The sequence below is a fragment of the Haliotis cracherodii genome, unplaced genomic scaffold, assembly GCF_022045235.1.
Source record: "Haliotis cracherodii isolate W230 unplaced genomic scaffold, xgHalCrac1.p SCAF_9, whole genome shotgun sequence".
NCBI lineage: Eukaryota > Metazoa > Mollusca > Gastropoda > Lepetellida > Haliotidae > Haliotis > Haliotis cracherodii.
The window spans coordinates 30,141,765-30,159,629 of NW_027266343.1; the positions used below are offsets into that span (position 1 = coordinate 30,141,765).

The following is a 17,865-nucleotide window of genomic DNA, read 5'->3' on the forward strand; positions in this document are numbered from 1 at the left end:
GCATTGTGAGGATAATGAGGTACATCGATGATGCAAGGTATTTATGTACAGTTGTAAACACATTTTACTCAAATTAACAAGATGTTCTCAGTAATTAATCCTCGATTAATCAGTGTCAACTCAGTTTATTGCCTATTACAGTGATTGACCGATTGGACTATCATGTAGGTACGATGTATTTACAGCAATCAAAACAAACAAAGCTTGTCAGTGTAGATAATCTTCATTGTGTTACAACTGCAGACAGAAACTGCTCAGTCCTAACTGTTGATCACGTCCGGTCAAAATTTACGAATGTCCGGACAATACTTTTTAAAATGTCCGGACAGAAAAATTTATATGTCCGGTAAGCAATATTTTAAACCGGACATTTGAGATTCCCAATCGGACATGTCCGGCGCATATGTCTTCCATGTCAAATATTTTCTTAAAAAAAACTACCCCCTATTCACGGCCTTAAATTATTGTAAAACTGCTGAGGGTGCAACTGAGTAAAATATATTTTTCCCATTATACAGGCTGGTGTGGCATTGTCATATGTCCTGTGGATGCTGTCGCACAATTTTGCATTGTTTGTCCTTGCTCGCTTTGTCGGCGGCATCAGCAAGGGCAACATCGGCCTCTGCACTGCCATCATCGCTGATGTCTCTAACAAGGAGAAAAGAGGGAGAGGCATGGTAAGTCATTAACCACAGTTTCAAATAACTGAACCTTTGAGAGTAGATTTATGCCACGTAGCCATTAGAGGTGTAACAATACGGTGGAATCGTGATACGATACATATTCTGATACCATCAGTGCGACACGATTCTAACCTGACACGGTAATGTGGTTAATGTGATATAATACACAGCTATTACACGCTGTAGTTTAGTGTAAATGTGGTTAATGTGATATAATACACAGCTATAACACACTGTAGTTTAGTGTAAATGTGGTTAATGTGATATAATACACAGCTATAACACACTGTAGTTTAGTGTAAATGTGGTTAATGTGATATAATACACAGCTATAACACACTGTAGTTTAGTGTAAATGTGGTTAATGTGATATAATACACAGCTATAACACACTGTAGTTTAGTGTAAATGTGGTTAATGTGATATAATACACAGCTATAACACACTGTAGTTTAGTGTAAATGTGGTTAATGTGATATAATACACAGCTATAACACACTGTAGTTTAGTGTAAATGTGGTTAATGTGATATAATACACAACTATAACACACTGTAGTTTAGTGTAAATGTTGTTAATGTGATATAATACACAGCTATAACACGCTGTAGTTTAGTGTAAATGTGGTTAATGTGATATAATACACAGCTATAACACACTGTAGTTTAGTGTAAATGTGGTTAATGTGATATAATACACAGCTATAACACACTGTAGTTTAGTGTAAATGTGGTTAATGTGATAAAATACACAGCTATATCTCACTGTAGTGCATTGTAAGTGTGGCCATTGTCATAATTGTGGTGTGTTATAATAGGAAACAGATGTGTCATGAAACAGCTGTGCTTATCAATACTAGCTCCACATATTCAATACTATGTACAATTGACGCTACTGACTGAAAATCTGATGATTTTGTCAATACAGTGTTGTATTTCTGAATGTATTGTAATTTGGATGACCTAACTGTATCTGGGTTTTACAATGATGTAGCTCACCTGAGAAATAAGAAAACATGCAACTTGATGGATAATAACTTCTGGTTAATTGCATTTAGCGATGTTTCGATATAGATTCTTACACTGTTATCAAGCTTGAGTATCCAGAATGCAGATCAAACAGTTACTGTATATCACTGTGTATAAGGCGAGTTTTTCTTACCTCAAATTAGGGGGCTTGCAAGGGGGGTCGTCTTATACACAGGGTGGAAGAGTTTTGATGTTTTTCCCCCCAACACAGACATAACTGTGAGCACGTAACACCGGAAATACCATGTCAACAAATCCGTAATGAAGTACACAAACTGATCATGTAATTACACTGTCTGGTTATAAAAAAAGTTTATTATATATCTGGACTTTCCTAATTTGTAATCTATTTTATTGATTTTTTTCAATATTGTTTATTTTCATTTTGGCAAAATTGTATGTGAAGTGATCGGAAGATCACACAACTCATGTTTATCATAAATGCCATACTTTGACTAGCTGAAAGTCATATTTGTTGTAGTTTGACTATTATTTGTCAACTATTATTTGTCAACTTTGTAAAGTTTTCACTATCACAAGCGCAAAAGCATCTATGGTGATTGGTCAAATTTTTCTATACGAAATAAATATCCGGCAATAGCGATCAGCTGTACCAAAGTGATACGCTTATGGTTATTAATATATTTCAAATATATATATATACTCAGACCCCGTGGTACTGTGGCATACATCGTATCGTGGCATTTGTGATTTCCTTGCATCTTATTGCCTTACCCCCATCTATCAATGGCCAACGATATAACCCGCAGTTCCCCAAGTAAACTTTCTCTATCGACCTGAACTCGATCATCTGCATATTGATGGCGACTAATAAGGTAACGTAAGTTACGTAGTCCACACATTTTTCCCCCTCTCTGTGCCCAGAATCTCTTAGGAGATCATAAGGGCCATAATGCCATACTTAGAAATATGTTCTTCACTAGTAACCAAAAGATAAATACATACTTTGGGCATACTAGGAGTGCTTTTTATATATCTGTTGTTGACTTTTAACATTTTTCCATTTTATTGACAAATTATTGTCATCCAAATTTTTTTTAAACACTCTTAAAGTATAATTTCTGATATTTTGTTTTTTTAAACTATATTTCTCTTACTTTTCGGTAGATATGCATTGAAAACCTATTACTGAAAACATATTTAGAATTTTACTTGTGCTGTCTTTGCACTTGTCTGGACAAATCACTTAGTCTGGCATCATCATACTAAGTGGTTGGTAAAATTATGTCCTGTTTTTGTCCAATTCAGACCTCCATACACAACTTTTCCCTGTACCACAATATGATGGAGTTCTCTCCCTTGTCAAACTGGGCGCGAGGCCCGGCTTTTACTCGGAGCTACTGATGTAAATAATGGACATTTATCAGTAAAATATGCATTGTTAGATAAAATAAATGACATCTGATATAGAGAACACGAATAAACATAAAGGTTAGTGAGTGATTTCGTTCCGTTTAGCGTACATGACAAGTACCGCGATACCCCGAGGTTGCAGTTTATTATTATTATTATTAAATTATTCCGAATAAAATGATAGTTTCATATTCAATTTTTCGATTTTTGTATCAAAATTCTTTAAAGTTATATTATTGAGTAATTATTAACCAAATTACCGGTAGATTCCAAGAAACATGTATACAGCTACTTCCGGCTTAGTTTACGAGAAAATACACACGGTAATCTTAATCTCTGCATATAATACAATGCCTATCAAAACAGTTAATACAATTTAATCGCTTAATAATCATGTCTAGTGTTTTTTTTATCTCAACTTTATAATTTGTATTGACCAAGTTTAATTGTTATGATCTGTTTTGTTTCCCTGATCGCTGAAGGGAAACGATGTAATTTTTTCTGCGGAAGACAAACACGTTTTTACTGCAAATATAGGGATTGTGTATGCGCTGGTGACGTGCTTCATTCCGATTCAGTTTATAGATAGATTAACATAGATTTTAAAGGCTTGTACAGGGGGGTCGTCCCATACATGGGGTCGCTTTATAGACAGCGATATACGGTAGTTCACCTGAAAATTGTTTGCTTTCAATATGCTAATAACCTGACATGTCCTCTGAATCCACAAGGCCTAGGATGCTGAAACGTTTGCACTGATGATCCCAGCGTCAAAGAAAAACTCCAATATGATTCTTTACATACAACACATGGTTGTAATTGGTTCAGAGATTTTTGTAGCTGTGTCTTTCCCTTATTGAGTTTTTTGTTAACACAATCTTGACTGCCTCCCTGGTCTAGTGGATGAGTTGTCTCCCCAGAGAGTGGAAAGTTGGTGCTTCGATCCCCTTCCATGTCATACCAAAAGATGTTAAAAGATGGTACTTGTTGTTACCCTGCCTGATGCATGGCAATAAGGGGCTAAAACAAGGACTGGTCAGCTCGGAGTCAGAATACTGTGTCTGAGTAGGGTATTCATGTTAAACTGCAGCATGGTATCTCAGTGAACTAGCACTATAAAACCTGCTTCAGTATCTCAAACTATGTTTTATACTACTTTATATATATTTTAACAGATGTCTTAAATATTTGTCAAGCTACAGATATCCAATATCCTGGGATGTATATGTATATGTTGGCAGGCTATGATAGGCATAGCCTTCTCCCTGGGCTTCATCATTGGACCTGCAGTGGGAGGAGGGTTCTCTGCTCTCACGCGGCACGAGGAGAAGGGAATATTCTACCTGTTTCCAGCCCTGTTTGCCTTCACCCTGGCGGTGTCCGATATCCTCTTCATATACTTCTTCCTGGAGGAGACTCTACCAAGTTCTAAAAGGGTATGTATCATATATCGTGTAGAGTGTATCATGGTATGTATCATATATCTTGAATAGTGTATCATGGCATGTATCATATATATCGTGAAGAGCGTATAATGGTATGTATCATATATCGTGAAGAGCCTATCATGGTATGTATCATATATCGTGAAGAGTGTATCATGGTATATGTATCATATATCGTGAAGAGTATAATGGTATATGTATCATATATCGTGAAGAGTGTATCATGGTATGTATCATATATATCGTGAAGAGTGTATCATGGTATGTATCATATATCGTGAAGTGTATCATGGTATATGTATCATATATATCGTGAAGAGTGTATCATGGTATGTATCATATATCGTGAAGAGTGTATCATGGTATGTATCATATATCGTGAAGAGTGTATCGTGGTATGTATCATATATCGTGAAGAGTGTATCATGGTATGTATCATATATCGTGAAGAGTGTATCGTGGTATGTATCATATATCGTGAAGAGTGTATCGTGGTATGTATCATATATCGTGAAGAGCGTATCGTGGTATGTAGACCGCCTCTGTGGTCTTCTGGTAGAATGTCTACCCAGAGAGTGGAAGGTCCAAGGTTCAATCGCCGGCCCATCATAACAAAAGACGTTAAAAGATGGTACTTGTGTGTATTGTTGTATGTATTGTATATCATGAAGAGTGTGTCATGGTATGTATTGTATATCATGAAGAGTGTGTCATGGTATGTATTGTATATCATGAAGAGTGTGTCATGGTATGTATTGTATATTGTGAAGAGTGTGTCATGGTATGTATTGTATATCGTGAAGAGTGTGTCATGGTATGTATTGTATATCATGAGCATGGTATGTATTGTATATCATGAAGAGTGTGACATGGTATGTATTGTATATCATGAAGAGTGTGTCATGGTATGTATTGTATATTGTGAAGAGTGTGTCATGGTATGTATTGTATATCGTGAAGAGTGTGTCATGGTATGTATTGTATATTGTGAAGAGTGTGTCATGGTATGTATTGTATATCGTGAAGAGTGTGTCATGGTATGTATTGTATATCGTGAAGAGTGTGTCATGGTATGTATTGTATATCGTGAAGAGTGTGTCATGGTATGTATTGTATATCGTGAAGAGTGTATTGTTGTATGTATTGTATATCGTGAAGAGTGTATTGTAGTATGTATCTTATATCGTGAAGAATGTTTTGTGGTATGTATCATGTATTGTGGAGAGTGTATCTTGGTATGTATCATATTTGGTGGGGATTGTATCATGGTAAGTATGATGGTATGTATCATGGTATGTATCATATATAGTGTAGAGTGTCATGGACTGTATCGTGTAGTGTATATCATCGTATGTATCACATATCATGAAGAGTATATCATAGTATTTATCTATTCTTAATGTTTGTCATGTGAAATGGAACAAAAACATCATCTATTGACCCAACTTGTCTATTTTCCCACTTTGGTTGCCAGGTGCAGGATACGTCTTATATTTGGGAGAATGCTGGCAAATTCATCAACACCAAGTCCATCTTTAAATTTGAACCTGTGCAGATGGGATCAGAAAGTAAGTTGTGTCGCCATTTTCACAAGATTTGTGGAGCCTGACGGTAGGCAAGTGGTATTAAGACTGGCTCATCATCTGGGTTTGATTCCTGACAAGGGTCGTCATCTTCGCCTGTGGTAGCGGCTCAAGTATATACTCATACTTTTAACTGCACTTTGTGTTAGGAACATTTATAGACTGTATATTAGAAGATAGATTTATAGTTCGGACAGACCAAACATTGCAACTTGTAATAGTGTGACCTGGTGTGGAGTCATCCCACTGATGCCATCTTTACATTGTCAGCTTGCTGTGGGATCACTTCACATCCTGCTACAAACGGGAGTGTTTCCTAGACCAGTTGTATTAGTATTTGTGTTTTCCCGTGGGGAGTCTGGTTCAGAATAGGACCAAATCAACCAATGCTTGTCGTAAGAGGTGACTTGTTGGATCAGACAGACTTTGTGGTTGGATTGTCTTCACGCCTGACAATTACTTGATTATCTGATCCAGACTTGATTATTTACAGTCATTTAGGTAGACTATTGTTGAGTGCTGTGTTTAGCAACCCAAATAAATAAAAAATGGGTACCTTATTTCTTTTAGTAAAGTGCCCACTTTTTTTCCCCAAAACACAACTTTGTAGGAGGGGGTGCGCATTATACACACCATAATGAGTTTCGAGAGACATTACCGTGAGCATGTAACACTGGAAATACCACGTCAACAAATCTGTAATGAAGTATGCAAATTAATCATGTAATTACACTGGTTAGGAAAAGTGTTCACTGTACCGTATTTTCTTGAGTATAGTGCGCACCCCCTCTAGCGGATTCGGTATTTTTAGAAAAGAAAAACTAATATTATGCGCCGAAAAAAATATTACACTGTACCCCTTCAGCGAATTCCGGTAAACAAACAGGTGATGAAAAACTTGGTCAGTATAAATTTGAAATTAGCGATAAAAAATCACCAGACATGTTGATTTACTGTTTAAATTGTATTTTTTGTTCTGCTAGGCATTGTTTTACATCTAGGGATTAAGTTTACCTTAAGATTAAGATTACCACCCCCCATCCCCCATATTGAGTTTTTGTTCTCCACAGGTAAGAAGTCTATACAACGCATTGGTCTTGTCTATTTCCTGTACATGTTCATCTACTCTGGCCTCGAGTTCACCTTGCCCTTCCTCATGACCTTCCGGTTTGGATACAACAAGTAGGTCAAATTGTTTGGATACAACAAGTAGGTCAAATTGTTTGGATACAAGTAGGTCAAATTGTGTGTATACAACAAGTGGGTCAAATTGTTTGGATACAACAAGTAGGTCAAATTGTTTGGATACAACAAGTAGGTCAAATTGTTTGGATACAACAAGTGGGTCAGATTGTTTGGATACAACAAGTAGGTCAAATTGTTTGGATACAACAAGTAGGTCAAATTGTTTGGATACAAGTAGGTCAAATTGTGTGGATACAACAAGTGGGTCAAATTGTTTGGATACAACAAGTAGGTCAAATTGTTTGGATACAACAAGTGGGTCAAATTGTGTGGATACAACAAGTGCGTCAAATTGTGTGGATACAACAAGTGGGTCAAATTGTTTGGAAACAACAAGTAGGTCAAATTGTTTGGATACAACAAGTAGGTCAAATTGTTTGGATACAAGTAGGTCAAATTGTTGGGATACAAGTAGGTCAAATTGTTGGGATACAAGTAGGTCAAATTGTTGGGATACAAGTAGGTCAAATTGTTGGGATACAACAAGTGGGTCAAATTATTGGGATACAACAAGTAGGTCAAATTGTTGGGATACAACAAGTAGGTCAAATTGTTGGGATACAACAAGTAGGTCAAGTTGTTTGGATACAACAAGTAGGTCAAATTGTTGGGATACAACAAGTGGGTCAAATTGTTTGGATACAACAAGTAGGTCAAGTTGTTTGGATACCAATCTCATTAAAATCAGATTTTAGTTCTCTTTTTTGTAAACAAAGATCTGCGGACATCCCATTACGGGTCACGTCAGAACGACCTTTCATCCGACCAATCTAAGCGTTGTTTACCAGATCATGAAAGTGACAGTCAGAATGTGTTTTTTAATCATGCAACCCTCGAAAACGTTAACACAGTGTATTCCGAATGACAGCCCGTACGACTGATTCCATCAAAATTATCGTCTATCTCTTGCTTCCTTGGGATAAACATTTGAACGGAGGAGGCGTTGCACAGTACGTGGGAAGCACTGCCATACAATCGCAACCATATATTAGACATTCCGGAATGTTCGTTTGTTCAGTTTTCAATATTTTATTTGAGAACTGTGTCAACATATTTTTCAAGTGTAGCCTGTAATGGAAGTCGCCAGGTTGAAGCGAGTGCCGTAAAGCTCGAGAAAGCTGCTTTCCAATTGGCTGATGTTGACATCTTGTCAGTCATTTCAGTGGTTGGTCAAAGTTCGCGAAGGGTTGTTTTGCTGTGACCCGTAATGGGATGTCCTCAGATCTTTGTTCAGCGGCAGCGAGAACTTCGATCTGATTTTAATGAGATTGTTTGGATACAAGTAGTTCAAATTGTTAAGATACAAGAAGTAGGTCAAGTTGTGCACGTTGACTACTGAAATAGTTCGTCTGTGACACCAGGTGTTAAAGGGTCACTCTGCTCCAGTGTTGGGTACCCATTTTGAGTTTGTCCAGCTGCTGTAATTAAGCAGTGTGTTACTTGAAGACATTTTGACATAAATTGAAGTGTGTTCTTCAATGTGATTGGTTGAAAAGCACTGATATTGGGATCAGATCCTTAAAATCATCCCATTCGCATAAATGTTTTTCAATAACTATCACTTTTTTCTTTCTCTCAGTCGAGGACAAGCGAAGATGTTTCTCATGATTGGTGTGATCATGTTCCTTGTACAAGGTGGGTCTTGTATGTTCTCATGTACCACTCTGCTTTTGATGTGGATACTGCAAATTTCCTCTTTGAAATAATAAGCATAATAATAATAATAATGATAATAGGCTATTTATTTTGTGCATATTTCCACACCACTCATACTCAAAGAGCTATTATTACCCCAGTCACTGAATCATTGTGCACTCAAGAATCATTCTCAGGTCCCTGGGGAGTATACAACCCAATCTGCCAGTTAGGCACTAGAAGGTACCCAATCACTGCTGGGTGAACAGAGGCACATTTTGAACAAAGTCACTTGCCCAAGGAGACGCCACATGTGGTACATGTGCTTCAGTGTGGGGCAGGACCGAAGCCCTAGAAACTCTTAGAAACCAAGCTGTCGAAACGCGGTCACCCATCCGCGACCGACGTTGCTTAACTTCACCTGATTTGTGACCTGTGCGCTGTGCGCTGTGCACACGACCACTTCCACCAGGTGAAGGGAGAAGTTAACACAGAAATCGGTTCACACAGCGACATTGTGAAATCAGCAAGGCAGTAGTACTTAAATCCAGAACAGTGTCGGAAGCTGATAGGAAAACAGTATTTTCAAATAAGCATCCCTGCTACTATTGCTTGCTGGAAGTTGCCCTATGTCGCCTCCTTGAAACTGTCGTCTAAGGTGCCGCGATTCGTTGTGCAGAATTGCATCCATTGGGCATGCCAGAAACCTATGATTGTGGGTTCGAATCCCGGTTCGCCCCAATTATGTTTCTAGGTTTATCAGCACCGTACCCATGCTCGTGGTTTTCACGGAAGTGTTAAACGTCTGAGTCCTGCATCACTTCAGGCTTTCCTCCCACATTAAGCAGGCACGCTGTGATATAACTGAAATAATGTTAAAAGCGGCGTTAAACACAACTCACTCACTCTGTCCCATCCAAAACTGTCCCATCCAAAAACATTGAGAACAATCAATGTTGGTCATGTATAGGGGCAGATAACTCTAAATTCAATGCAAAGTACTAACTCCTCTCCACAGCTGTGTTGTGGATATACCTCTACGACATCATCTAATGTCCACAGCAAAACATTTCACTATGCCTTCTACGTGAGGCCCAGAACTTATCAATCAACCCTAGTTTGTAGGTTTACCAGTAAGGATTATCATTAGAACAAGCAGTATACTGTAACAAACTCTTCACAGGCTGTTACACGCGGAAAGTGAAGGCCGGAAGAGAGAGGTCTGTGGCCAAACGGGGAATGATGCTTCTGATGCCAGCGTTCTTCATCCTGGGAATATCCCGGTGGGAGATGTACAACATGATTGTGTTCCCTCTATTTGCGTTTGGTAAGTCTCCATATTTGTCACTGGTTTGTTGGTGGATAAAACAATTTAAACCAAAAGAATTGTGTTCAAATTTAATTAAACTTGCATAATAGTAAACTAACACAGGTTATGATAGAAATGTGGTGTGTGGATTGTTTATTTGAACTTCATGCCAAAAGCTTACTTTCCTTACCATAATGAGTTACTTCCCTTACACGTTTCACCTACTTAAAGTTTTTTTAGCTTACCTGACTCAAAGGGGGATAACTCAAAAGTATTCTGGTTGTCGTCAGTGAAAAAATAATCTAGAAACAATGGAGTTTGATATTTTATGAGCGCTTCATTCATTTGCAAATTACAAAATCTACTGCCACATAACATTCATGAGAAAAATTATGGGTTGACATATTATGAGTCAGTTAAATGTATCCCACATATGAGCTTATGAAGATAATGATTAAGATGATGGTGATGACAGTACAACAATCTATAATATTCTATTCACAGCCTCAGCAACAGTTGTGCCGTGCATGACGACCATGATATCAGTGTGCGGTGGGGATGACCAGAAGGGCATCATCATGGGCATCTTCCGCTCCCTCGGGGCATTGGCACGGGCTACGGGGCCCCTCTTCTTCTCCGCAAGTAAGTCTTAGGCAGTAGACAGCTTCAGTTCCGTAGGGGCACTGGCAAGGGCCACGGGGCCCCTCCTCTTCTCCGCAAGTAAGTCTTAGGCAGTAGACAGCTTCAGTTTCGTCAGGGCATAGGACTGGGACACGGGTCCCTCGTCTTCTCCAGAGGTAAGTCTTAGGCAGTAGACAGTTTCAGTTCCATCGGGGCACTGGCAAGGGCCACGGGGCCCCTCCTCTTCTCTGCAAGTATGTCTTAGGCAGTAGACAGCTTCAGTTTCGTCGGGGCATAGGACTGGGACACGGGTCCCTCGTCTTCTCCAGAGGTAAGTCCTCAGCAGTAGAAAGCTTCAGTTCCCTCAGGGCACATACCAGAGGACCCGTCTTCTTCTCCGCATTTAAGTCATAGGAGGTAAACAGCTTCAGTTCCCTTGGGAATCACAGGGGGCCCAGTGGTCAAAGGCACAGCAATTCACTGTGAAATGATTATATCTCGGTTTGTCAGCACCTTACCTGTGCTTGTGGGTTTCACCAATGCGGTAAGCGTCAAAGACCTGCATCACTTCGCGCTTTCCTCCCACATTAAGCTGACAGGCTATGATATAACTGGAATGCTATTCAAAGTGGCAACTCACTAACCATTCATTGCCAGTTGTGGCTGCACTGTTACTTGTGACTTGGTAATTGTTCCTGGTCTGGAAGTGGTTTTTGGACTGTATGTACATTGTGGTATATTTTTTAAAAGACTTTTGTAGCTTTGAGGAAATGGTGATTGAAGGGGCTGCTTCTGTTTTTGAAAGTCCTTGCATAATACCTCATGTTATTTTCTTAAAAAAACATCTTATGAAATATTTTAATGGCATGTGTTTTAATTTTCAGTTTTCTGGCTCATGGGAGATCACTGGTGTTACAATATTGGAGCTGTGTCACTAATCATTCCACTCCTGCTGCTGAGATCGAAGGAGAGGAAAGAGGACTGAGCAGCCATGTTGAAATTGTCTGCCATCTTGGAATGTCTGCCACACATATCGTTCTTATGTCAAACGACGTCCAAAATAAGATTCTGGTGCTTCAGAAGATATTTTGTCCTTTTTTTTTAGAAAATATGATTGTAAGTAATGAATTTGGAGTAGAAAGTAAGACTAAATCAAAGTGTTCAGCTATTCGAACATAAACTCGAGATAAAAAATCAAAAGAAAATATTACTGAAAAAAGTGATATAAACATTAAGGTATTTTATTAACAAACATCATAAATCTGATACTATCTATTGCATCAGTTTTCTTTTGCCTCATAAAGAAGTCATGATTAATGAATAGATATTAGTTATCTATATATCTTTTGTAAATATTTTTGAATTTTCTATTTTTACAGTATGACTGAGAATAAATTATTTTTTGGTAATATGTATAGATGGAAGTTAGAAATGTATACATACAATATTTGAAAGTCGACAAAAATGTCAGTCAGTGTATAAGTGTTTCGCATTATCCATGTCAACGGACATCCATTTGCACAAATATCATCACTTGGAAAATTGCTCTGAATCATTTGTAATGAATTCAATTTTTCATATTTCTCATTAAAGTTTCAAAGTATTTACAGTATTTTCTGAAGATTACAAAATGCAAGTGTTATAAATATATAAAATATATGTCCAACTGTTTGGATAAGTCACATTTCCAGCTCTTCAACGCTCTGTAATATCATAAGTAATATTTCTTATACAAATGATAAACAAATTTGTTGAATATATGAATATGTATCCCCATAATTTTCTTATGATATCTTTGATATTCTAATTCATACAATAACAAAATAACTCTGTTTTTAATCTCTCTTGTTCATATCTATTTAAAACCTAAATATGATGAGACAGAAATTACTGTACCTTTCAATATAAGGCCAAAATTGAAACAGTATCAGATTTAGAATTGACAAACAGATCGATTGCTTGGATTTCTGAAATGAGACGTACTGTTACAGATTTAAACTGATCATGAATTGTATCATTTAGTTCTTGTATCATGGTTCATTGGTGAATTGTGTCAGTTGTTGAAGAGATGTTGAGTGAAAAAAGTGACCTTTCCCCTGGGCATTGCTGTGTTAAACTGGAGTTTGAATGATAAAAAACATTATTAGATATTGCTAAGTTTTCCATCATATTCATTGGCCTAGAAGCATTAAATGCATAATGACTCCTTGTCAGGTCTGATACCTTACAGTATTGACTGAGTTACTAAAAATAGAATGGGGATTACCCGATGGTATACTCCCCAAATTTAAGTCAATCTTATGTCACTTTTTGTTGGAAACCCCCAATGTCATTGTAGCTAACGTGGTTTGACATGTTGAATCTGCTTTTGGCTCTTTATTATGTAATTGGGGCGGTTGGGTAGCCCAGTAGTTAAAGCGTTTGCTTCTCACCCCGAAGACCTGGGTTTGATTCCCCACATGGGTTCAATGTGTGAAGCCCATTTCTGGGGCTCCCCACCCTGATATTGCTGGAATATTGCTAACAGCGGCATAAGCAGGCAGATTCAAGACCTTTTTTTAATGGATCTGGATAAATAGCATATCTACCTTGGACTTACTGTTATTAATATTGTTTTTATTGTCCATAAAAGCAGGTATTGACCTCATATATAGTCTGTAATTGTATGGTTTTACTTATTAGGATAAACATGACGCGTTTCTATGTGACATCATCCTCACTAGTCCAGGGTATTATATTGCGATTTTCATAAATACCCATAACCCATTTAGCTTCTTTTGGAGGATGATTCAGGTAACATGATGCTGAAAATAGCCTTCAGTCAAATTACACCCATCAGAGAGATACCTGTCAAGATCCGGGTTAGATTAGGTCTTCAGCAACCCATGCAGGCTCGCTGATTTGGTTGATGCATGTCATCATATCACAGTGGTGTAGATCGATGCTCATGATGTCAATCACTGGTTACGTCCTCTGTATTTATCATAATAAAATGGAGATATAATACCCTTGGTAAACAAGGATGGTGTGATGTGGGCCAGACTGTTTTGTATATATTTTGTATGAATCTTCAAAGCCCCTGTACTGTATGCTGCCATCTTTACAACAAACAAACATGCACAAGGGCCTACTGCAGAAGTCTTTGGTATTCAGTCAAATACCTTATGCATGAAACAGTGTTTATTGTAGCATAGCTGGCACCAAGGGGGTCAATTGGGAGAAGTACATCTTCACCAACGATGTGGTTCATTTCAATATCAATCATACTTATGTGCTTCATGCCTTTAAATTCATTTTTAAGAATGATCAAGACAGTACATATTGGTAGCCTAGCAACAGTGGTAATCAAATAACATTCATTAATAAACTAGATGTAGAAAAGATTACAAAAGAAACAAAAATAAAAAATGGGCTTTGACTGCTCTGCAAAAGAATTTGAATTAAAAGTTGGAATGAAACTAATATCAGTTAGTGTTTCTAATCTAATCCTGCTTTCAATTCAACACATCGTTAATACTTTTAAGATTTCATACTCTACGCTTCCCCACTAGCAGAGAATAGGGAAGCTTGTGGTGTAGTCACTGTTTCGAACCATGTTCCTGCGACAGGGAAACCACCAATAAGCCCTCCCGTTACTCCAAGCACAGAGCACAGGATTCTGTTGACTTCCGTGAAATATACACGGCCTCACTTCATTAGTATGACAATCACTACCATACCACAGCCGTATGTGTTCCATCTTCCCGAGGCAAGAGAGTTGACTGACTTTAAAAGTCCAGTTTCCACCTTGCCGAACTAGGCTGGAATTCCTGGGCTCGATCGTAGCGCCACCAGTGGTTATTACCAGTTATTTCCCTTCTAAGCCTCTCCTATGGACCAATCATATTCCACCTCTCGTATCACTTGCGTTTGCTTCACACAAAATGGTGGCGCCCGGTCAGGACAATCTGATCGATAATCAAGATCTATATTGTGATAAAACGGGTCTTACATCGCGAAATAATACCAGCCTAGTTTGGCAAGGGTGGAAACTGGACTTTTATAGTCAGTCAACTTTCTTGCCTCGGGAAGATGTATGTGTTCAGGGGTTAATTATTTCACTTAGATAGATATTCTGTTATTCTTCATCACTTGAAGGATATTCCTGAAGTCAGCAAGACCAGTACGTATTGATGATGATTAAATGAGTACAGGATAGTTTTTATTTTGTTTTTACGCCCAGAAAGAAGAAAACTTGTAGAAGTAACACACATATACAGTAGTTAGTAGTTGTTTTCAAGTTGCTGATTAGGTGACTATTGAATGCAAGATGGATGTAGCAACTTGTAGTCTGTTCGTGTGGTCAGTGTCTTGAAGTTGGTATTGGTCAGGCTGTCCTGACACTGACCAGAGTGGTCTCATCTTGACCCGACAATGGTCAGTCAATGAGGTGTCCGTCTGCTCCGGGTTTGATCTCACAATCTACATTGGACTGGTGAAAACAGCATTTAGCATCACTCACTCACTCAACTCATGGACAGATACTTAGTGTTGTTTTACAACCATAAAATGTAAAAAATGATATTTTGGTGGCAGGTTTTAGTGGGAAGTTGTATTTAAAGGGTGGTCTTCCTTGACCGATTAAACATATCACTTCATGTTTGGTACCACTATTACTATTATGTTTATACATTATTATACTAATATTATACTAATATTACACTAATATTATACCTGTGGTAACACACAACTGCTGCCGGTGTCTTTTATGCACTATTTGTAATATGTATGTGTTTTTATTGAATTTTATCTGCAGTGACACCAAGGACATTTTGTGCATAAAACTGATAGTGGTTTCTTTAGAATGAATGCTATCTGATCAACCATTATGAATTGCTAGACTTTGGGTATTGTCTATCTCAATATCTTACTTTCTAGAACTGTGGATATCTTAAAATAATTACAAAGATATTTTTTGCTCCCTCTTGAATTATTTTTTTATATTTTGATAAAAACATGACAGTTGTTTGTTTGTGACAAATCAATGCAACGCCGTGATATAACTGGAATATTGTTAAAAGTGGCGTTAAATCCAACTCACTCACTCCAAATCAATGGTCGCCATTCTTTATTAGTGTCCTCAAGTGCAGGACAATTTCCAAACTGATATTCTGTTATGTTTCATGGTTTTAATGAAATATTGTCTATATATGTTGCTGGCTACAAGATTGTGTACAGTCATTTATGAAAATAGATTGTTGCACATTTTTGTACATGAATATCAAACATGCAAAAGGTAATACTTGCAATTGCACATTGAAAAAAACTAAACTAAACAGCGGGGCACGGGTGGCCCAGTCTAAGGCGCTGCGATTCGCTGTGCAGAGTTGCGTCCCCTGGGCACACCAGAAACCTATAGTTGTGGGTTCGAATCCGGGTTCACCCCAGTTATGTTTCTAGGTTTGTCAGCACCATAACCGTGCTTGTGGGTTTCACCGAAGTTGTCAACGTCTGAGACCTGCATCACTTCAGGCTTTCCTCCCATATTAAGCTGACACACTGGAATACCGTTAAAAGCGTCGTGAAACCAAACTCACTCACTCACAAAACGGCATTATCTCCCCTTAGTTCTGAATTACCTCCCCTTGATTGTATGTGACCTTCCCTTGACTGTAATTGACCTTTAGTTGACCTAGTCAGATTGTAATCCACAATGAGACTGAAAGCAAGTGAAGATTCTGTGTGCTTATTTCCCCAGATATAATATATTAGATTTTATATTGAATATGATATGGCTGTGCAAAACAACATGACAAAATAGTGACAATTATGTATATATTGTATTGTTTACAGAACTTTTTAGAACTTGATATACCAACAACACTATCCAAATCACACTCGATAAAAAACCACATTACTAGCAAAACAACAAAGCTAGAAAAAATATCACATTAAATGAATTAATTAATCAATACATCCAAAGCTATCCTTCTCAACCTATCATTCTACTCTTTGTGTACTTCATCATTCTGATTGCAGGGTTGTCTATAATTTCTTCTTTAAAAGGGATTAATGGTCATGTTACTGTAAACTCATTTTTTTGAGAATTGGCAGACTTTGATTTCATCATATTAATCCAGATTGCTTATTGTGGTTATTGAATAATAATTGACCATATCATATAGTGCTTTTTGCTTATTTAGGTGTTGTTTAACTAATTATCCAGGAGTAAACAATAGGCCATTATAAGTTGATAACTCGTTTGTCAGATTTGTTGGTCAAAACGTGGATCTTGGGTGAAGTTGTTTTGAAGGAAATGTATCATTATTAGTCATAATGTTCTTTTTCTGGTAAACAGGAAATGATTCTAACAATCAAGTTATCAATTTGTCGTGACCTTTTTGTTTCAAGTCAGATGGAAAATGTATGAACAAATCTGCTCACTTTCTGCATTGAAACATAGACATAAAATTGTTATTTATCTAATATTTTAATAAAAATGTTATTTTACGACATGGTTTTGTCATCATATACAGATCAAGATGTTTGATCACATGGCCATTGGCTGATGTTCGTGACCACCTCCATGGTGTAGTGGGGGCACCGGTGGCCCAGTCGTCTAAGGCGCCGCAATTCGCTGTGCAGAAGGGGGCACGGGTGCCCCAGTCGTCTAAGACGCCGCGATTCGCTGTGCAGAGTTGTGTCCCTTGGGCACACCAGAAACCTATGATTGTGGGTTCGAATCCCCGATCTCCCCAATGATGTTTCTAGGTTTGTCAGCACCATACCCATGCTCGTGGGTTTCACCGAAGTGCTAAACGTCTGAGACCTGCATCACTTCAGGCTTTCCTCCCACATTAAGCTGGAATACTGTTAAAAGAAAGCGGGGTTAAACCCAACTCATTCACTCACCCATGGTGTAGTTGATGTAGAGTCTCCCAAGATGAGTAGGTGGCCAGTGGTT

At 37.9% G+C, this 17,865-nt stretch overlaps 1 protein-coding gene across 3 annotated transcripts in view; it reads left to right on the top strand.

Annotated features, from left to right (window-relative positions):
- Positions 1 to 17,411, top strand: part of LOC139453205 (major facilitator superfamily domain-containing protein 10-like) — a 55,875-nt gene extending 38,464 nt beyond the window's left edge. For all 3 annotated transcript variants that reach the window (XM_071234834.1, XM_071234833.1, XM_071234832.1), the window contains exons 5-12: positions 519 to 677; positions 4,326 to 4,520; positions 6,004 to 6,097; positions 7,183 to 7,294; positions 8,937 to 8,992; positions 10,176 to 10,319; positions 10,806 to 10,943; positions 11,807 to 17,411. In XM_071234834.1, the coding sequence (XP_071090935.1) occupies positions 519 to 677; positions 4,326 to 4,520; positions 6,004 to 6,097; positions 7,183 to 7,294; positions 8,937 to 8,992; positions 10,176 to 10,319; positions 10,806 to 10,943; positions 11,807 to 11,907 (999 nt within the window). In that variant the 3' untranslated portion in view covers positions 11,908 to 17,411. The remainder of the gene's footprint in view (positions 1 to 518; positions 678 to 4,325; positions 4,521 to 6,003; positions 6,098 to 7,182; positions 7,295 to 8,936; positions 8,993 to 10,175; positions 10,320 to 10,805; positions 10,944 to 11,806) is intronic.
- Positions 17,412 to 17,865: the final 454 nt, after the last annotated feature.